This window comes from Panulirus ornatus, chromosome 40 (genome assembly GCF_036320965.1).
Source record: "Panulirus ornatus isolate Po-2019 chromosome 40, ASM3632096v1, whole genome shotgun sequence".
Classification (NCBI taxonomy): domain Eukaryota; kingdom Metazoa; phylum Arthropoda; class Malacostraca; order Decapoda; family Palinuridae; genus Panulirus; species Panulirus ornatus.
Window position 1 is genome coordinate 9655790 of NC_092263.1, and position 18945 is coordinate 9674734.

Sequence of the window (18945 nt, forward strand, 5' to 3'; positions counted from 1 at the left end):
TTTCAATACAGATTATTTATTGCATTTTGACATTTTTTTCAATGACTATTGATTAATCCTTTAGGAGTAATTGAAGTTTATTGTTTACTTGATCTGATGTCATACCCAGTACACCTCTGCTCTGAATTTTTTCTGAAAGAAGATAATCAGTTGTTAATATATTCCACTCTTTAATACTGTGTGTGTAAGACCATGTAATAATCAACAATACTTAACATGTCTATCTCACAATAATCATATCACATCACGCATGAGTACTCTTGTTATTAGTTATCCTTGCTATGTTCATGTACAGTACTAACAACACACTTCTGTATATAACAATGGGAGCGGTGAAGAGTCTATGGAGGGAAGGAATGTTATTTTGGAGAGGAAAAGTGGGTATGTTTGAAGGAAGAGTAGTTCCGACAATGTTAAATGGTTGCGAGGTATGGGCTCTACAGCCGGTTGTGTGGAGGGGGGTGGATGTGTTGGAAATGAGGTGTTTGAGAACAGTGTGTGGTGTGGGGTGGTTTGATCGAGTAAGTAATGAAAGGGTTGGAGAGATGCGTCAAAATAAAAGGAGTGTGGTTGAGATAGCAGAAGAGGGTGTATTGCAATGGTAGGGACGTGTGGAGAGAGTGAGTGAGGAAAGACTAACAAAGAAGATATATGTGCCATAGGTGGAGGGAACATGGAGAAGTAGGAAACCAAACTGGAGGTGGAAGGACGGAGTGAAGGAGATTTAGGACGACTGGGGCTTGAACATACAGAGGGTGAAAGGCATGCAGCGTGCTAGGAATAGTTAACTAGAATGATGTGGTATACTGGGGTCAACGTGCTGTCAATGGACTGAACCAGGGCATGTGAAATGTCTGGGGTAAACCATGGAATGGTCTTGGGGCCTGGATGTGGATAAGGAGCTGTGGTTTTGGGGCATTACAAATGACAGCTAGAGACTGAGTGTGAACGAATGTGGCCTTTTTTGTCTGTTTTCCCGGCACTACCTAGCTGAAGCAGGGGGTAGTGCTGCTGTTTCCAGTGGGGTGGGGTAATGCCAGGAATGGATGAAGGCAAGCAAGTATGAATATGCACATGTGTATATATGTGTATGTATAACAGCCACATTACTCATCTTTGCATTTAAATCACCCATCACTAAAACCCGGTCTCATGCAACAAAGCTACTGACACACTAACTCAGGTGCTCCCAAAACACTTGCTTCTCGTGATCTTTCTTCTTATGACAAGGTGCATAAGCACCAATAATCACCCATCTTTCTCGATCCACTTTCAGTTTTACCCAAAACAATCTAGAATTTACTCTCTCACACTGTATCACATATTCCCACTTTGACATGTTGAAATATGTATTGTAATTGTGTGCTTTAGTCAAGTTATTCATTATTTACTTACAAAATTTTATGAAAAATGATATAACTAAATAACTCAAATAATCTTTTATATATAAACAATTCAGTTCATTTTCCAACCGTTCTAGGTAAAGAATTTTGTACTAATACCATCATTCCAGATGTTCTGGAAGGAGGTAAATAAAGTGCGTAAGACAAGGGAGCAAATGGGAACTTCAGTGAAGGGCGCAAATGGGGAGGTGATAACAAGTAGTGGTGATGTGAGAAGGATATGGAGTGAGTATTTTGAAGGTTTGTTGAATGTGTTTGATGATAGAGTGGCAGATATAGGGTGTTTTGGTCGAGGTGGTGTGCAAAGTGAGAGGGTTTGGGAAAATGATTTGGTAAACAGAGAAGAGGTAGTAAAAGCTTTGCGGAAGATGAAAGCCGGCAAGGCAGCAGGTTTGGATGGTATTGCAGTGGAATTTATTAAAAAAGGGGGTGACTGTATTGTTGACTGGTTGGTAAGGTTATTTTAATGTATGTATGACTCACGGTGAGGTGCCTGAGGATTGGCGGAATGCGTGCATAGTGCCATTGTACAAAGGCAAAGGGGATAAGAGTGAGTGCTCAAATTACAGAGGTATAAGTTTGTTGAGTATTCCTGTAAATTATATGGGAGGGTATTGATTGGGAGGGTGAAGGCATGTACAGAGCATCAGATTGGGGAAGAGCAGTGTGTTTCAGAAGTGGTAGAGGATGTGTGGATCAGGGTTTGCTTTGAAGAATGTATGTGAGAAATACTTAGAAAAGCAATGGATTTGTATGTACATTATGTAGGCAATAGGTGGATAAGAAGAAGGCAAAGGGATAAGAGTGAGTGCTCAAATTACAGAGGTATAAGTTTGTTGAGTATTCCTGGTAAATTATATGGGAGGGTATTGATTGGAGGGTGAAGGCATGTACAGAGCATCAGATTGGGAAGAGCAGTGTGGTTTCAGAAGTGGTAGAGGATGTGTGGATCAGGTGTTTGCTTTGAAGAATGTGTGTGAGAAATATTTAGAATGTAGCATTTATGGATCTGGAGAAGGCATATGATAGAGTTGATAGAGATGCTCTGTGGAAGGTATTAAGAATATATGGTGTGGGAGGAAAGTTGTTAGAAGCAGTGAAAAGTTTTTATCGAGGATGTAAGGCATGTGTACGTGTAGGAAGAGAGGAAAGTGATTGGTTCAAAGTGAATGTAGGTTTGCGACAGGGGTGTGTGATGTCTCCATGGTTTAATTTGTTTATGGATGGGGTTGTTAGGGAGGTAAATGCAAAGTTCTTGGAAAGAGGGGCAGGTATGGAAGTCTGTTGGGGATGAGAGAGCTTGGAGGTGAGTCAGTTGTTGTTCGCTGATGATAAGCGCTGGTGGCGATTCATGTGAGAAACTGCAGAAGCTGGTGACGAGTTTGGTAAAGTGTGTGGAAAGAAGAAAGTTAAGAGTAAATGTGAATAAGAGCAAGGTTATTAGGTACAGTAGGGTTGAGGGTCAAGTCAATTGGGAGGTGAGTTTGAATGGAGAAAAACTGGAGGAAGTGAAGTGTTTTAGATATCTGGGAGTGGATCTGGTCAGCGGATGGAACCATGGAAGCGGAAGTGGATCATAGGGTGGGGGAGGGGGCGAAAATTTGGGAGCCTTTAAAAATGTGTGGAAGTCGAGAACATTATCCGGAAAGCAAAAATGGGTATGTTTGAAGGAATAGTGTTCCAACAATGTTGTATGGTTGCGAGGCGTGGGCTATGTATAGAGTTGTGCGCAGGAGGATGGATGTGCTGGAAATGAGATGTTTGAGGACAATGTGTGGTGTGAGGTGGTTGATCGAGTAAGTAACGTAAGGTAAGAGAGATGTGTGGAAATAAAAAGAGCGTGGTTGAGAGAGCAGAAGAGGGTGTTTTGAAATGGTTTGGGCACATGGAGAGAATGAGTGAGGAAAGATTGACCAAGAGGATATATGTGTCGGAGGTGGAGGGAACGAGGAGAAGAGGGAGACCAAACTGGAGGTGGAAAGATGGAGTGAAAAGGATTTTGTGTGATCGGGGCCTGAAATGCAGGAGGGTGAAAGGAGGGCAAGGAATAGAGTGACTTGGAGCGATGTGGTATACCGGGGTTGACGTGCTGTCAGTGGATTGAATCGGGGCATGTGAAGCGTCTGGGGTAAACCATGGAAAGCTGTGTAGGTATGTATATTTTGCGTGTGTGGACGTATGTATATACATGTGTATGGGGGTGGATTGGGCCATTTCTTTCGTCTGTTTCCTTGCGCTACCTCGCAAACGCAGAGACAGCGACAAAAAAAAAAAAAAAAAAAAAAAAACATCATTTCGTATACCTATCCTCTAAATTAGAAACACAGATGATGCAACCTTACACAGTTATCTATGAATTTATCCTTTACCAAGGCACACTCAAAAATTAGTTCATATAATGTTAATGTAAATAAATCACAAAAGAAAACATGATTTAGGGATATGCTGGTAATGATGATTTGTAAAGGATTCATACGAAACATCAGACTGACCTGTGATTTCCTCCTTCTTAGTTTGAACCAACTCTTTGAGCCTGGTGTTGCCACGCAGACGAAGGATGATGGCTGCTTGCAGTAAAGGTTCTTGAACGTCACCATTAACCAAGTCTGTACAACTTGATTCACCCACACACTGTTAACTCTACATCTGACAGGAAAAGTGATTTTAATCCAATGAAGAAAAAATTCACATCCTCAAACCATATCAATATCATGGCATGGCACTATCCAGGCAAGAAGAACTGGCTTTGTCTGCAGCTCTGACAGATGTCACAATAGTCAACTTGTCACTGTTCTCATGAGCTATCTGTGTGTGTCCCTGGACCTATGACCCAGGAACATGGTATGCAACTGATTACAGTTTCCCATTGTTTCAGTGTGAAGACCCACTATATGAGAACTGATCATTATGATACCTCCTTTCTTCATACAGTAAAGCTGTGGAATTCTCTTCTCTCTTCCTAAAACCTCTCCATCTTTAACAGTCATGGCTAGAAACACATGTAGAGCTTACGTGAGTCCTTGCTATTTCTTTTTCATTCCTCTTGCATACCTTTCTCCCTTTTCATCTGAGACAGCCATAACTGTGGCATGCTTTTTCCTGTCATTGGTGCACACACACACACACACAAAAAAAAAACAAGCCTGAAGCCATGTCTTACAGGACATACATTCAGTGTTAAAGATGAAGCAAAGCATCCCTTACACGATATGATATTCATGATGAATTCTCTGACATTTAATCAACTCAAAGTGTGTATAAAATTGTCCATTTGTTGCTACAGCTGCTAAATACAAGCAAGTATAAAATCTCGTACATTTACAACTAAGAGAAATAAATACGGAATTACACACTAAGACCATACAATAACTAATAATACACAGTATAGGCATATATCAAACTCTAGCATATGGGTAATGAGGCAAGAAACTAAAGACAACATATATATATCAAATATATATGATTAAGTACAATATAAGTATATGTATATCAATTTTTTTTTCATACTATTTGGCATTTCCCCTGTTAGCGAGGTAGCGTTAAGAACAGAGGACTGAGCCTTTGAGGGAACATCCTCACTTGGCCCCTCTGTTCTTTCTTTTAGAAAATTAAAAATGAGAGGGGAGGATTTCCAGCCCCCCCGCTCCCTTCCCTTTTAGTCGCCTTCTAGAACTACAAAGCATACATGGGAAGTATTCTTTCTCCCCTATCCCCAGGGATAATATAGCAAATATATAACATAATATAGATAAAACTCATGATTCCTGAAGAAGGTGTGCTGAAATGTTTTGGACACTTGAAGAGATTGGGTGAAGGGAAGAGGACATATATGGCAGAAGTGGAGGGAACAAAGAGAAGGGGGAGACCAAACTGAAGATGGAAAGATGGAGAGGAAAAGATTTTGAGTGAACAGGGACTGAACATGCAGGGGAGGGGGAATGAAAGGTGTGAATGGGATAGTGTGACGATGTGGTATACAGAAGACATACTGTCATTGGAGTGAACCAGGGCATGTGAAGCAGCTTGAGGAAACCATGGAGAGGTCTGTGGGGCCTGGTTGGGGATGGGGGCTGTGGTTCAATGCATTGCATGTGACACCTAGAGAATTGAAGTGAGCAAGTGTGCCCTTTCTTTACCTGTGACTGGAGTTACCTTGCTAATGCAGGAAATGTTACACAGCTATGAAAAAAAATAGTTTCCTTATGTTTTCAATGCCCACCTGTTCAGTGGTTAAAGCTAACTTTTTTTCAAAACAGATATCAACCTATACACTGCAAACAGTATGTATGGAATATGTCATTATTTCATTTTCCGTTCACTGCGGCTGGTGCATATGCAATCATAATCCCTGAATTGGATGCCTCTGACTTGAGGTAAGATATATGGTCATAAATGATTGTCACAGCATTCCATGCACTGTTACTAGGTGTTAAAGCATAAATATTTCCATACACTGATTTGCCTATGGTATGCTCTTGTTCTGTAATAATCTAAGCAGTAAAACCCTTACAAATTAAAAGATAATGGTGATGAGAACCTGTACTAATCATATTTGTTGGTGACAAACACTTCCAAAAACAGCATGCAGCTCATCATGTACTCGTGATGAAACACCTGGCATACCTCATGTGCCTAGCACCATAACTTGAAGTTAGAGCACATGTAAGTCATTTTCATCATGTTAAGTTGTAATGTTTACCATTCTTTTTAGAAAATTTGGTGGTATTGGATTCTACCTGCAAGTTACTTGGACAAGGTTATATGTTGTCAATGGATGAAAACAAGAACTGTTTCATCAAAGAACTCATGTCAAAGGAGTCTATCCTTTCCCTGCTACTGATTGTAGCACAGCTTTGAAGCTGCAGGTGCCCTGCTAAAGGAAATCTGGTATCATAAAATCAAAAAGTTATGTTCCAGTTAATCCTGACAAAAAAATCATGAAATTTTATTCATTATTAGAAAATCTAAATTACTCAAAATGTACAAAAGATTTTTGGAATACAACTACGAGTGAAAAAAAAAAATGGTCTTCACATAGATTCAGTGAAATTTAAAGCTGTAAATATGCAGGTTTTTTAAGCTATTCAATGCAAGAGAACCCTTTCAGTCTCTCATTAAATACACCAATGATACCCATTAAGCTTTAGCGCACCATATGGTTCCACAGAACCTAGCATGAAAACCCCACAAGTTACTGTAAAACAAATACTTAGAAACAATACTTACTCCCAAAGATTTGGATGGTCAATATCAGTGGCAGCAAGAAGAATCTGCAGTAAGACACTGCGGTCTTTCTTGAGAGGGTGAAGACGACAGTAACAAATCTGAGCTGCTGCAACCAAGTTCACAGCATGTGTTTCAGATACAACTGGCAATAAATCCAAGATAATGTTCACAACAGTACTGATACTGTATTGACCATCACGATTCCCATCACGGAGCAATTCTGAAGAAAAACTTTTAAGTGACAAGGAGAGTAATGGCTGTTTAAGTCTACTATACTACTGATATACAGAGATATATCAACAATCCTACTCAAAACTGGTTCCAGACGGTGTAGTATTTGTTATGATTGTAGTATATAAGGAATGCAGTGAGAATGAAAGTGTGAGGCATCCATATATTTATCACATTAATTCTGATCTATCATTAACTCTTATTCCAAAAAGAGATCAGCAATGCAAGTGTAACATTAGCATGAATAAAGAATAAGAAATTGTTAAAAACTTTAAGAATTTCTTTTTAAGGATTTACAAAAGATGATCATTGGGAATGGAAGTTGAAAAGCTGAAGCTGCAAATGGTCATGCAAGGAAGAACTGAAATTAAGAATGTAAAAGTAGTGTGTATGCACAAATCTTGCATGATGAAGTGATTGTCTTTAATGTAGGGATGTGAAATCTTAATCTTCCTAGTCCACAAAATAAAATATCATAACATATGATCAATAACTTTTGGAAAGTAGTTGAAATGAGGAATAAAGACCTAGAGAAGAATAATGCAAGAGATACATGGAATGATGAAATCATCATAAAGACACAAGGATGATATGAACATGTAGGACTCAAGGTGGACAACAGACTAGTAAAGAAGATTTATGGCATTATAAGTGGAAGTACTATATAAGGAAGCCCCCCAAAAAAATGGACAAACGCAGACTGAAATGTTTATAGCTACAGCAGAATTTCATGTATGGGTAACACAGGAAATATCACTGCATGTGCAATGAAGGCATTTCATAAGTGAGGGGTGAGACGTTATTCTCACTTGGTGAATCATCTGATACAAAATTAAAAATCATGAAGCACTCATATCGATTTGGTAGCCTTTATGAGATACATTATTTTTGGACTTTAGCTGAAGATGTGCATAAGTGAAATGTTAGGCTATATGCTTTCAATTCATGTAAATGGTAAAAGATTCAGTGCAAGATAAATATCATAATTAGTAATTACACACAGTTAGATAAAGAGTGACATTACAGCACTGGTACAAGAGTAAATAATGCACCTTAATGAACTGTGAATAAACTTAAAGCTATCAAACTATACATTACATACCCATTCCCTTTGGGAACTCCCATCAAGGGGGTGGCTATGGCAAAAGTTTTCACTCATCCCTGTGTTATATTTCAATTTTGAAACAAAAGTTTTTTCAGGCAAAAATATACCCCGAACCATTACCTGCAATCCCATCTCCCTTAGGTGAATTAAAAGTATACAGACTCTCATTTACATTCTTAACCAACATTCCACAAGTTAAAGCAAACTGAAAATTTCCCCACCAATACTGGTGCTTCAAACTGCAAAATTTGGTATCCTTACATGCCTCCCTTACACACAACATTCTGTGCATTCTTCCACAAGTATCATAATACTGTAGTCTTCACCAAGATTCCCCAAATGATGACCAAAAAAAAATGGATTCAAAGGCATAATCCAATAAAAGAATTGCTCACTTGAAAGGAAGTTGACTGCATTTTCTTTAAGGGATGCTGTGGATGATATCCGCACAGCAAAATGGGCCAGGGAGGTGTTAAGGTCATCAAGGTGCTTTATACTGAAATCTGCTTTAATCTGTACATTGTTTTCAGCTGGCCTGTTGATGAAAGAATAGGATTGATTGAGAAAAAACTGTTGACACAACTTTTATGTATGATAATATAAGTTCCTTTTATACCTCTCCTATCATAATGAGGTAGTATCAGGATCAATCAATAATGGCTTCAACTGAACACATCCACTCTCTAGAATTCATGTAACAATATACCAGTACAAGTGCCTACCATCATCAGCCAAACCCCACAGACTATTCCATGGTTTACTTTGATCACTTAATTCATCACATGCATACCTCTCACACTTCTGAAAATTCAAGCCCTGATATTCCACAGATCTTTTTCACTCCATCCTTCCATCTCTTTGATCTCCCCCTCCCCCTTTCTCCATCCAGTCATTCTTTGCTCATCCTCCCTATATGCTCAAATCATCTCAGCAAACCATGGTCAGCTCTCTCTGTCAGACCGTGCTTACTACTTAACTTCTCTTTTACACTGCCATTCCTTAAATAAGCAACCTATCTCACATCAAATAATGTCCTTAGGCATTCAATTTTAGAATTTTGCACACAAGGTCTAAAACACATCTATAAAGCACTGCTGGATCTAATATAACTTCAAAAATACCTTTGCTCTGACAGACACAAACCTTTCCTTCCACATGTTCCTCAATGCTCCTCTAGGACCTTAGTTGCTTCTTTGACCCTCGAGTGACTTACTTCAGCCCCCATGGTTCCATCCCCAACTACATCAGCTTCCACGTAGCTCAATTACTTTACTTCCTCCAGGTCTTCTCCAAACAAACTTATAAACTTAATATTTTTTTTTTTTTTTTTGCTTTGTCGCTGTCTCCCGCGTTTGCGAGGTAGCGCAAGGAAACAGACGAAAGAAATGGCCCAACCCACCCCCATACACATGTACATACATACGTCCACACACGCAAATATACATACCTACACAGCTTTCCATGGTTTACCCCAGACGCTTCACATGCCTTGATTCAATCCACTGACAGCACGTCAACCCCGGTCAATCTTTCCTCACTCATTCTCTCCATGTGCCCAAACCATTTCAAAACACCCTCTTCTGCTCTATCAACCACGCTCTTTTTATTTCCACACATCTCTCTTACCCTTACGTTACTTACTCGATCAAACCACCTCACACCACACATTGTCCTCAAACATCTCATTTCCAGCACATCCATCCTCCTGCGCACAACTCTATCCATAGCCCACGCCTCGCAACCATACAACATTGTTGGAACCACTATTCCTTCAAACATACCCATTTTTGCTTTCCGAGATAATGTTCTTGACTTCCACACATTCTTCAAGGCTCCCAGAATTTTCGCCCCCTCTCCCACCCTATGATCCACTTCCGCTTCCATGGTTCCATCCGCTGCCAGATCCACTCCCAGATATCTAAAACACTTCAATTCCTCCAGTTTTTCTCCATTCAAACTCACCTCCCAATTGACTTGACCCTCAACCCTACTGTACCTAATAACCTTGCTCTTATTCACATTTACTCTTAACTTTCTTCTTTCACACACTTTACCAAACTCAGTCACCAGCTTCTGCAGTTTCTCACATGAATCAGCCACCAGCGCTGTATCATCAGCGAACAACAACTGACTCACTTCCCAAGCTCTCTCATCTCCAACAGACTTCATACTTGTCCCTCTTTCCAAAACTCTTGCATTCACCTCCCTAACAACCCCATCCATAAACAAATTAAACAACCATGGAGACATCACACACCCTTGCCGCAAACCTACATTCACTGAGAACCAATCACTTTCCTCTCTTCCTACACGTACACATGCCTTACATCCTCGATAAAAACTTTTCACTGCTTCTAACAACTTGCCTCCCACACCATATATTCTTAATACCTTCCACAGAGCATCTCTATCAACTCTATCATATGCCTTCTCCAGATCCATAAATGCTACATACAAATCCATTTGCTTTTCTAAGTATTTCTCACATACATTCTTCAAAGCAAACACCTGATCCACACATCCTCTACCACTTCTGAAACCACACTGCTCTTCCCAATCTGATGCTCTGTACATGCCTTCACCCTCTCAATCAATACCCTCCCATATAATTTACCAGGAATACTCAACAAACTTATACCTCTGTAATTTGAGCACTCACTCTTATCCCCTCTGCCTTTGTACAATGGCACTATGCACGCATTCCGCCAATCCTCAGGCACCTCACCATGAGTCATACATACATTAAATAACCTTACCAACCAGTCAACAATACAGTCACCCCCTTTTTTAATAAATTCCACTGCAATACCATCCAAACCTGCTGCCTTGCCGGCTTTCATCTTCCGCAAAGCTTTTACTACCTCTTCTCTGTTTACCAAATCATTTTCTCCAATATATATATATATATATATATATATATATATATATATTATCCCTGGGGATAGGGGATTAAGAATACTTCCCAAGTATTCCCTGCGTGTCGTAGAAGGCGACTAAAAGGGGAGGGAGCGGGGGGCTGGAAATCCTCCCCTCTCTTTTTTTTTAAATTTTCCAAAAGAAGGAACAGAGGGGGCCAGGTGAGGATATTCCAAAAAAGGCCCAGTCCTCTGTTCCTAACGCTACCTCGCTAACGCGGGAAATGGCGAATAGTTTAAAAAAAAAGAAAAAGAAAGATATATATATATGTATGATACAGCGCTGGTGGCTGATTCATGTGAGAAACTGCAGAAGCTGATGACTGAGTTTGGTAAAGTGTGTGGAAGAAGAAAGTTAAGAGTAAATGTGAATAAGAGCAAGGTTATTAGGTACAGTAGGGTTGAGGGTCAAGGCAATTGGGATGTGAGTTTGAATGGAGAAAAACTGGAGGAAGTAAAGTGTTTTAGATATCTGGGAGTGGATCTGGCAGCGGATGGAACCATGGAAGCGGAAGTGGATCATAGGATGGGGGAGGGGGCGAAAATTCTGGGGGCCTTGAAGAATGTGTGGAAGTCGAGAACATTATCTCGGAAAGCAAAAATGGGTATGTTTGAAGGAATAGTGGTTCCAACAATGTTGTATGGTTGCGAGGTGTGGGCTATGGATAGAGTGGTGCGCAGGAGGATGGATGTGCTGGAAATGAGATGTTTGAGGACAATGTGTGGTGTGAGGTGGTTTGATCGAGTGAGTAACGTAAGGGTAAGAGAGATGTGTGGAAATAAAAAGAGCGTGGTTGAGAGAGCAGAAGAGGGTGTTTTGAAATGGTTTGGGCACATGGAGAGAATGAGTGAGGAAAGATTGACCAAGAGGATATATGTGTCGGAGGTGGAGGGAACGAGGAGAAGTGGGAGACCAAATTGGAGGTGGAAAGATGGAGTGAAAAAGATTTTGTGTGATCGGGGCCTGAACATGCAGGGAGGGTGAAAGGAGGGCAAGGAATAGAGTGAATTGGATTGATGTGGTATACCGGGGTTGACGTGCTGTCAGTGGATTGAATCAGGGCATGTGAAGCGTCTGGGGTAAACCATGGAAAGTTGTGTGGGGCCTGGATGTGGAAAGGGAGCTGTGGTTTCGGGCATTACTGCGTGGCAGCTAGAGACTAAGTGTGAACGAATGGTTCCTTTGTTGTCTTTTCCTAGTGCTACCTCGCACACATGAGGGGGGAGGGGGAAGGTATTCCATGTGTGGCGAGGTGGCGATGGGAGTGAATGGGGGCAGACAGTGTGAACTTTGTGCATGGGTATATATGTATGTGTCTGTGTATGTATTTTATCCCTGGGGATAGGGGATTAAGAATACTACCCACGTATTCCCTGTGTGTCGTAGAAGGCGACTAAAAGGGGAGGGAGCGGGGGGCTGGAAATCCTCCCCTCTCGTTTTTTTTTTTTTCCCAAAAGAAGGAACAGAGAATTGGGCCAGGTGAGGGTATTCCCTCAAAGGCCCAGTCCTCTGTTCTTAACGCTACCTCGCTAATGCGGGAAATGGCGAATAGTTTGAAAGAAAGAAAAAGTCTGTGTATGTATATATATGTGCACATTGAGATGTATAGGTATGTATATTTGCGTGTGTGGACGTGTGTGTGTGTATACATTGTGTATGGGGGTGGGTTGGGCCATTTCTTTCGTCTATTTCCTTGCGCTACCTCGCAAACGCGGGAGACAGCGACAAAGCAAAATAAATATATAAAAAAAAATATATATATATATATATAATTGGTATACATGGGGTGTTCAGTGTTGTAAATGGAAATGGTGAAGAGCTTGTAGATTTATGTGCTGAAAAAGGACTGATGATTGGGAATACCTGGTTTAAAAAGCGAGATATACATAAGTATACGTATGTAAGTAGGAGAGATGGCCAGAGAGCGTTATTGGATTACATGTTAATTGACAGGCGCGCGAAAGAGAGACTTTTGGATGTTAATGTGCTGAGAGGTGCAACTGGAGGGATGTCTGATCATTATCTTGTGGAGGCTAAGGTGAAGATTTGTATGGGTTTTCAGAAAAGAAGAGTGAATGTTGGGGTGAAGAGGGTGGTGAGAGTAAGTGAGCTTGGGAAGGAGACTTGTGTGAGGAAGTAACAGGAGAGACTGAGTACAGAATGGAAAAAGGTGAGAACAATGGAAGTAAGGGGAGTGGGGGAGGAAAGGGATGTATTTAGGGAAGCAGTGATGGATTGCGCAAAAGATGCTTGTGGCATGAGAAGAGTGGGAGGTGGGTTGATTAGAAAGGGTAGTGAGTGGTGGGATGAAGAAGTAAGATTATTAGTGAAAGAGAAGAGAGAGGCATTTGGACAATTTTTGCAGGGAAAAAATGCAATTGAGTGGGAGATGTATAAAAGAAAGAGACAGGAGGTCAAGAGAAAGGTGCAAGAGGTGAAAAAGAGGGCAAATGAGAGTTGCGGTGAGAGAGTATCATTAAATTTTAGGGAGAATAAAAAGATGTTCTGGAAGGAGGTAAATAAAGTGCGTAAGACAAGGGAGCAAATGGGAACTTCAGTGAAGGGCGCAAATCGGGAGGTGATAACAAGTAGTGGTGATGTGAGAAAGAGATGGAGTGAATATTTTGAAGGTTTGTTGAATGTGTTTGATGATAGTGTGGCAGATATAGGGTGTTTTGGTCGAGGTGGTGTGCAAAGTGAGAGGGTTAGGGAAAATGATTTAGTAAACAGAGAAGAGGTAGTAAAAGCTTTGTGGAAGATGAAAGCCGGCAAGGCAGCAGGTTTGGATGGTATTGCAGTGGAATTTATTAAAAAAGGGGGTGACTGTATTATTGACTGGTTGGTAAGGTTATTTAATGTATGTATGACTCATGGTGAGGTGCCTGAGGATTGGCGGAATGCGTGCATAGTGCCATTGTACAAAGGCAAAGGGGATAAGAGTGAGTGCTCAAATTACAGAGGTATAAGTTTGTTGAGTATTCCTGGTAAATTATATGGGAGGATATTGATTGAGAGGGTGAAGGCATGTACAGAGCATCAGATTGGGGAAGAGCAGTGTGGTTTCAGAAGTGGTAGAGGATGTGTGGATCAGGTGTTTGCTTTGAAGAATGTATGTGAGAAATACTTAGAAAAGCAAATGGATTTGTATGTAGCATTTATGGATCTGGAGAAGGCATATGATAGAGTTGATAGAGATGCTCTGTGGAAGGTATTAAGAATATATGGTGTGGGAGGCAAGTTGTTAGAAGCAGTGAAAAGTTTTTATCGAGGATGTAAGGCATGTGTACGTGTAGGAAGAGAGGAAAGTGATTGGTTCTCAGTGAATGTAGGTTTGCGGCAGGGGTGTGTGATGTCTCCATGGTTGTTTAATTTGTTTATGGATGGGATTGTTAGGGAGGTGAATGCAAGAGTTTTGGAAAGAGGGGCAAGTATGAAGTCTGTTGGGGATGAGAGAGCTTGGGAAGTGAGTCAGTTGTTGTTCGCTGATGATACAGCGCTGGTGGCTGATTCATGTGAGAAACTGCAGAAGCTGGTGACTGAGTTTGGTAAAGTGTGTGAAAGAAGAAAGTTAAGAGTAAATGTGAATAAGAGCAAGGTTATTAGGTACAGTAGGGTTGAGGGTCAAGTCAATTGGGAGGTGAGTTTGAATGGAGAAAAACTGGAGGAAGTGAAGTGTTTTAGATATCTGGGAGTGGATCTGGCAGCGGATGGAACCATGGAAGCGGAAGTGGATCATAGGGTGGGGGAGGGGGCGAAAATTCTGGGAGCCTTGAAGAATGTGTGGAAGTCGAGAACATTATCTCGGAAAGCAAAAATGGGTTTGTTTGAAGGAATAGTGGTTCCAACAATGTTGTATGGTTGCGAGACGTGGGGCTATGGATAGAGTTGTGCACAGAAGGATGGATGTGCTGGAAATGAGATGTTTGAGGACAATATGTGGTGTGAAGTGGTTTGATCGAGTAAGTAACGTAAGGGTAAGAGAGATGTGTGGAAATAAAAAGAGCGTGGTTGAGAGAGCAGAAGAGGGTGTTTTGAAATGGTTCGGGCACATGGAGAGAATGAGTGAGGAAAGATTGACCAAGAGAATATATGTGTTGGAGGTGGAGGGAACGAGGAGAAGAGGGAGACCAAATTGGAGGTGGAAAGATGGAGTGAAAAAGATTTTGTGTGATCAGGGCCTGAACATGCAGGAGGGTGAAAGGAGGGCAAGGAATAGAGTGAATTGGAGCGATGTGGTATACCGGGGTTGACGTGCTGTCAATGGATTGAATCAAGGCATGTGAAGCGTCTGGGGTAAACCATGGAAAGCTGTGTAGGTATGTATATTTGCGTGTGTGGACATATGTATATACATGTGTATGGGGGTGGGTTGGGCCATTTCTGTCGTCTGTTTCCTTGCACTACCTCGCAAACGCGGGAGACAGCGCAAAAAAAAAAAAAAAAAAAAAAAAAAAAAAAAAAAATATATATATATATATATATATATATATATATATATATATATATATATATATATATATATATATATATATATGTTTATGGATGGGGTTGTTAGGGAGGTAAATGCAAGAGTCTTAGAAAGAGGGGCAAGTATGAAGTCTGTTGGGGATGAGAGAGCTTGGGAAGTGAGTCAGTTGTTGTTCGCTGATGATACAGCGCTGGTGGCGGATTCATGTGAAAACTGCAGAAGCTGGTGACGGAGTTTGGTAAAGTGTGTGGAAGAAGAAAGTTAAGAGTAAATGTGAATAAGAGCAAGGTTATTAGGTACAGTAGGGTTGAGGGTCAAGTCAATTGGGAGGTGAGTTTGAATGGAGAAAAACTGGAGGAAGTGAAGTGTTTTAGATATCTGGGGGTAGATCTGTCAGCGGATGGAACCATGGAAGCGGAAGTGGATCATAGGGTGGGGGAGGGGGCGAAAATTCTGGGAGCCTTGAAAAATGTGTGGAAGTCGAGAACATTATCCCGGAAAGCAAAAATGGGTATGTTTGAAGGAATAGTAGTTCCAACAATGTTGTATGGTTGCGAGGCGTGGGCTATGGATAGAGTTGTGCGCAGGAGGATGGATGTGCTGGAAATGAGATGTTTGAGGACAATGTGTGGTGTTAGGTGGTTTGATCGAGTAAGTAACGTAAGGGTAAGAGAGATGTGTGGAAATAAAAAGAGCGTGGTTGAGAGAGCAGAAGAGGGTGTTTTGAAGTGGTTTGGGCACATGGAGAGAATGAGTGAGGAAAGATTGACCAAGAGGATATATGTGTCGGAGGTGGAGGGAACGAGGAGAAGGGGGAGACCAAGTTGGAGGTGGAAGGATGGAGTGAAAAGGATTTTGTGTGATCGGGGCCTGAACATGCAGGAGGGTGAAAGGAGGGCAAGGAATAGAGTGAATTGGAGCGATGTGGTGTACAGGGGTTGACGTGCTGTCAGTGGATTGAATCAAGGCATGTGAAGCGTCCGGGGTAAACCATGGAAAGCTGTGTAGGTATGTATATTTGCGTGTGTGGACGTGTGTATGTACATGTGTATGGGGAGGGTTGGGCCATTTCTTTCGTCTGTTTCCTTGCGCCACCTCGCAAACGCGGGAGACAGCGACAAAGTATAAAAAAAAAAAAAAAAAAAAAAAAAAAAAATATATATATATATATATATATATATATATATATATATATATATATATATATATATATATGAAAGGAGGGCAAGGAATAGAGTGAATTGGATCGATGTGGTATACCGGGGTTGACGTGCTGTCAGTGGATTGAATCAGGGCATGTGAAGCGTCTGGGGTAAACCATGGAAAGCTGTGTAGGTATGTATATTTGCGTGTGTGGACGTATGTATATACATGTTTTTTTTTTATACTTTGTCGCTGTCTCCCGCGTTTGCGAGGTAGCGCAAGGAAACAGACGAAAGAAATGGCCCAACCCCCCCCCATACACATGTACATACACACGTCCAACACGCAAATATACATACCTACACAGCTTTCCTTGGTTTACCCCGGACGCTTCACATGCCTTGGTTCAATCCACTGACAGCACGTCAACCCCTGTATACCACATCACTCCAATTCGCTCTATTTCTTGCCCTCCTTTCACCCTCCTGCATGTTCAGGCCCCGATCACACAAAATCCTTTTCACTCCATCTTTCCACCTCCAATTTGGTCTCCCTCTTCTCCTCGTTCCCTCCACCTCCGACACATATATCCTCTTGGTCAATCTTTCCTCACTCATTCTCTCCATGTGCCCAAACCATTTCAAAACACCCTCTTCTGCTCTCTCAACCACGCTCTTTTTATTTCCACACATCTCTCTTACCCTTACGTTACTTACTCGATCAAACCACCTCACACCACACATTGTCCTCAAGCATCTCATTTCCAGCACATCCATCCTCCTGCGCACAACTCTATCCATAGCCCACGCCTCGCAACCATACAACCATACAACCATACATGTATGTGAGATATATATATATATATATATATATATATATATATATATATATATATATATAGTTATATATATTATCCCTGGGGATTGGCGAGAAAGAATACTTGCCACGTATTCCCTGCGTGTCATAGAAGGCGACTAAAAGGGAAGGGAGCGGGGGGCTGGAAATCCTCCCCTCTCGTTTTTTTATTCTAATTTTCCAAAAGAAGGAACAGAGAAGGGGGCCAGGTGAGGGTATTCCCTCAAAGGCCCAGTCCTCTGTTCTTAACGCTACCTCGCTATCGCGGGAAATGGCGAATAGTATGGAAAAAATATATATATATATATATATATATATATATTATATATATATATATATATATATATAAAGATCAAGAGAGGCAAGTGTTTTGGGAGCAGCTAAATGAGTGTGTTAGCGGTTTTGATACACGAGACCGGGTTATAGTGATGGGTGATTTGAATGCAAAGGTGAGTAATGTGGCAGTTGAGGGAATAATTGGTGTGCATGGGGTGTTCAGTGTTGTAAATGGAAATGGTGAGGAGCTTGTAGATTTATGTGCTGAAAAAGGACTGATGATTGGGAATACCTGGTTTAAAAAGCGAGATATACATAAGTATACTTATGTAAGTAGGAGAGATGGCCAGAGAGCGTTATTGGATTACGTGTTAATTGACAGGCGTGCGAAAGAGAGACTTTTGGATGTCAATGTGCTGAGAGGTGCAACTGGAGGGATGTCTGATCATTATCTTGTGGAGGCTAAGGTGAAGATTAGTATGGGTTTTCAGAAAAGAAGAGTGAATGTTGGGGTGAAGAAGGTGGTGAGAGTAAGTGAGCTTGGGAAGGAGACCTGTGTGAGGAAGTATCAGGAGAGACTGTGTACAGAATGGAAAAAGGTGAGAACAATGGAAGTAAGGGGAGTGGGGGAGGAATGGGATGTATTTAGGGAATCAGTGATGGATTGCGCAAAAGATGCTTGTGGCATGAGAAGAGTGGGAGGTGGGCTGTTTAGAAAGGGAAGTGAGTGGTGGGATGAAGAAGTAAGAGTATTAGTGAAAGAGAAGAGAGAGGCATTTGGACGATTTTTGCAGGGAAAAAATGCAATTGAGTGGGAGAAGTATAAAAGAAAGAGACAGGAGGTCAAGAGAAAGGTGCAAGAGGTGAAAAAAAGGCAAATGAGAGTTGGGGTGAGAGAGTATCAGTAAATTTTAGGGAGAATAAAAAGATGTTCTGGAAGGAGGTAAATAAGGTGCGTAAGACAAGGGAGCAAATGGGAACTTCAGTGAAGAGCGTAAATGGGGAGGTGATAACAAGTAGTGGTGATGTGAGAAGGAGATGGAATGAGTATTTTGAAGGTTTGTTGAATGTGTCTGATGACAGAGTGGCAGATATAGGGTGTTTGGGTCGAGGTGGTGTGCAAAGTGAGAGGGTTAGGGAAAATGATTTGGTAAACAGAGAAGAGGTAGTAAAAGCTTTGCGGAAGATGAAAGCCGGCAAGGCAGCAGGTTTGGATGGTATTGCAGTGGAATTTATTAAAAAAGGGGGTGACTGTATTGTTGACTGGTTGGTAAGGTTATTTAATGTATGTATGACTCATGGTGAGGTGCCTGAGGATTGGC

General features: G+C 41.2%; 1 protein-coding gene across 1 annotated transcript in view; it reads right to left on the reverse strand.

Moving 5' to 3' along the window:
- Positions 1-18945, reverse strand: part of LOC139761359 (testis-expressed protein 10) — a 41430-nt gene continuing 22485 nt past the window's right edge. The window contains 5 exon segments of the mRNA XM_071685458.1: positions 1-132; positions 3896-4012; positions 4015-4049; positions 6630-6849; positions 8361-8478. Of these exon segments, the coding sequence (XP_071541559.1) occupies positions 53-132; positions 3896-4012; positions 4015-4049; positions 6630-6849; positions 8361-8478 (570 nt within the window). The 3' untranslated portion in view covers positions 1-52.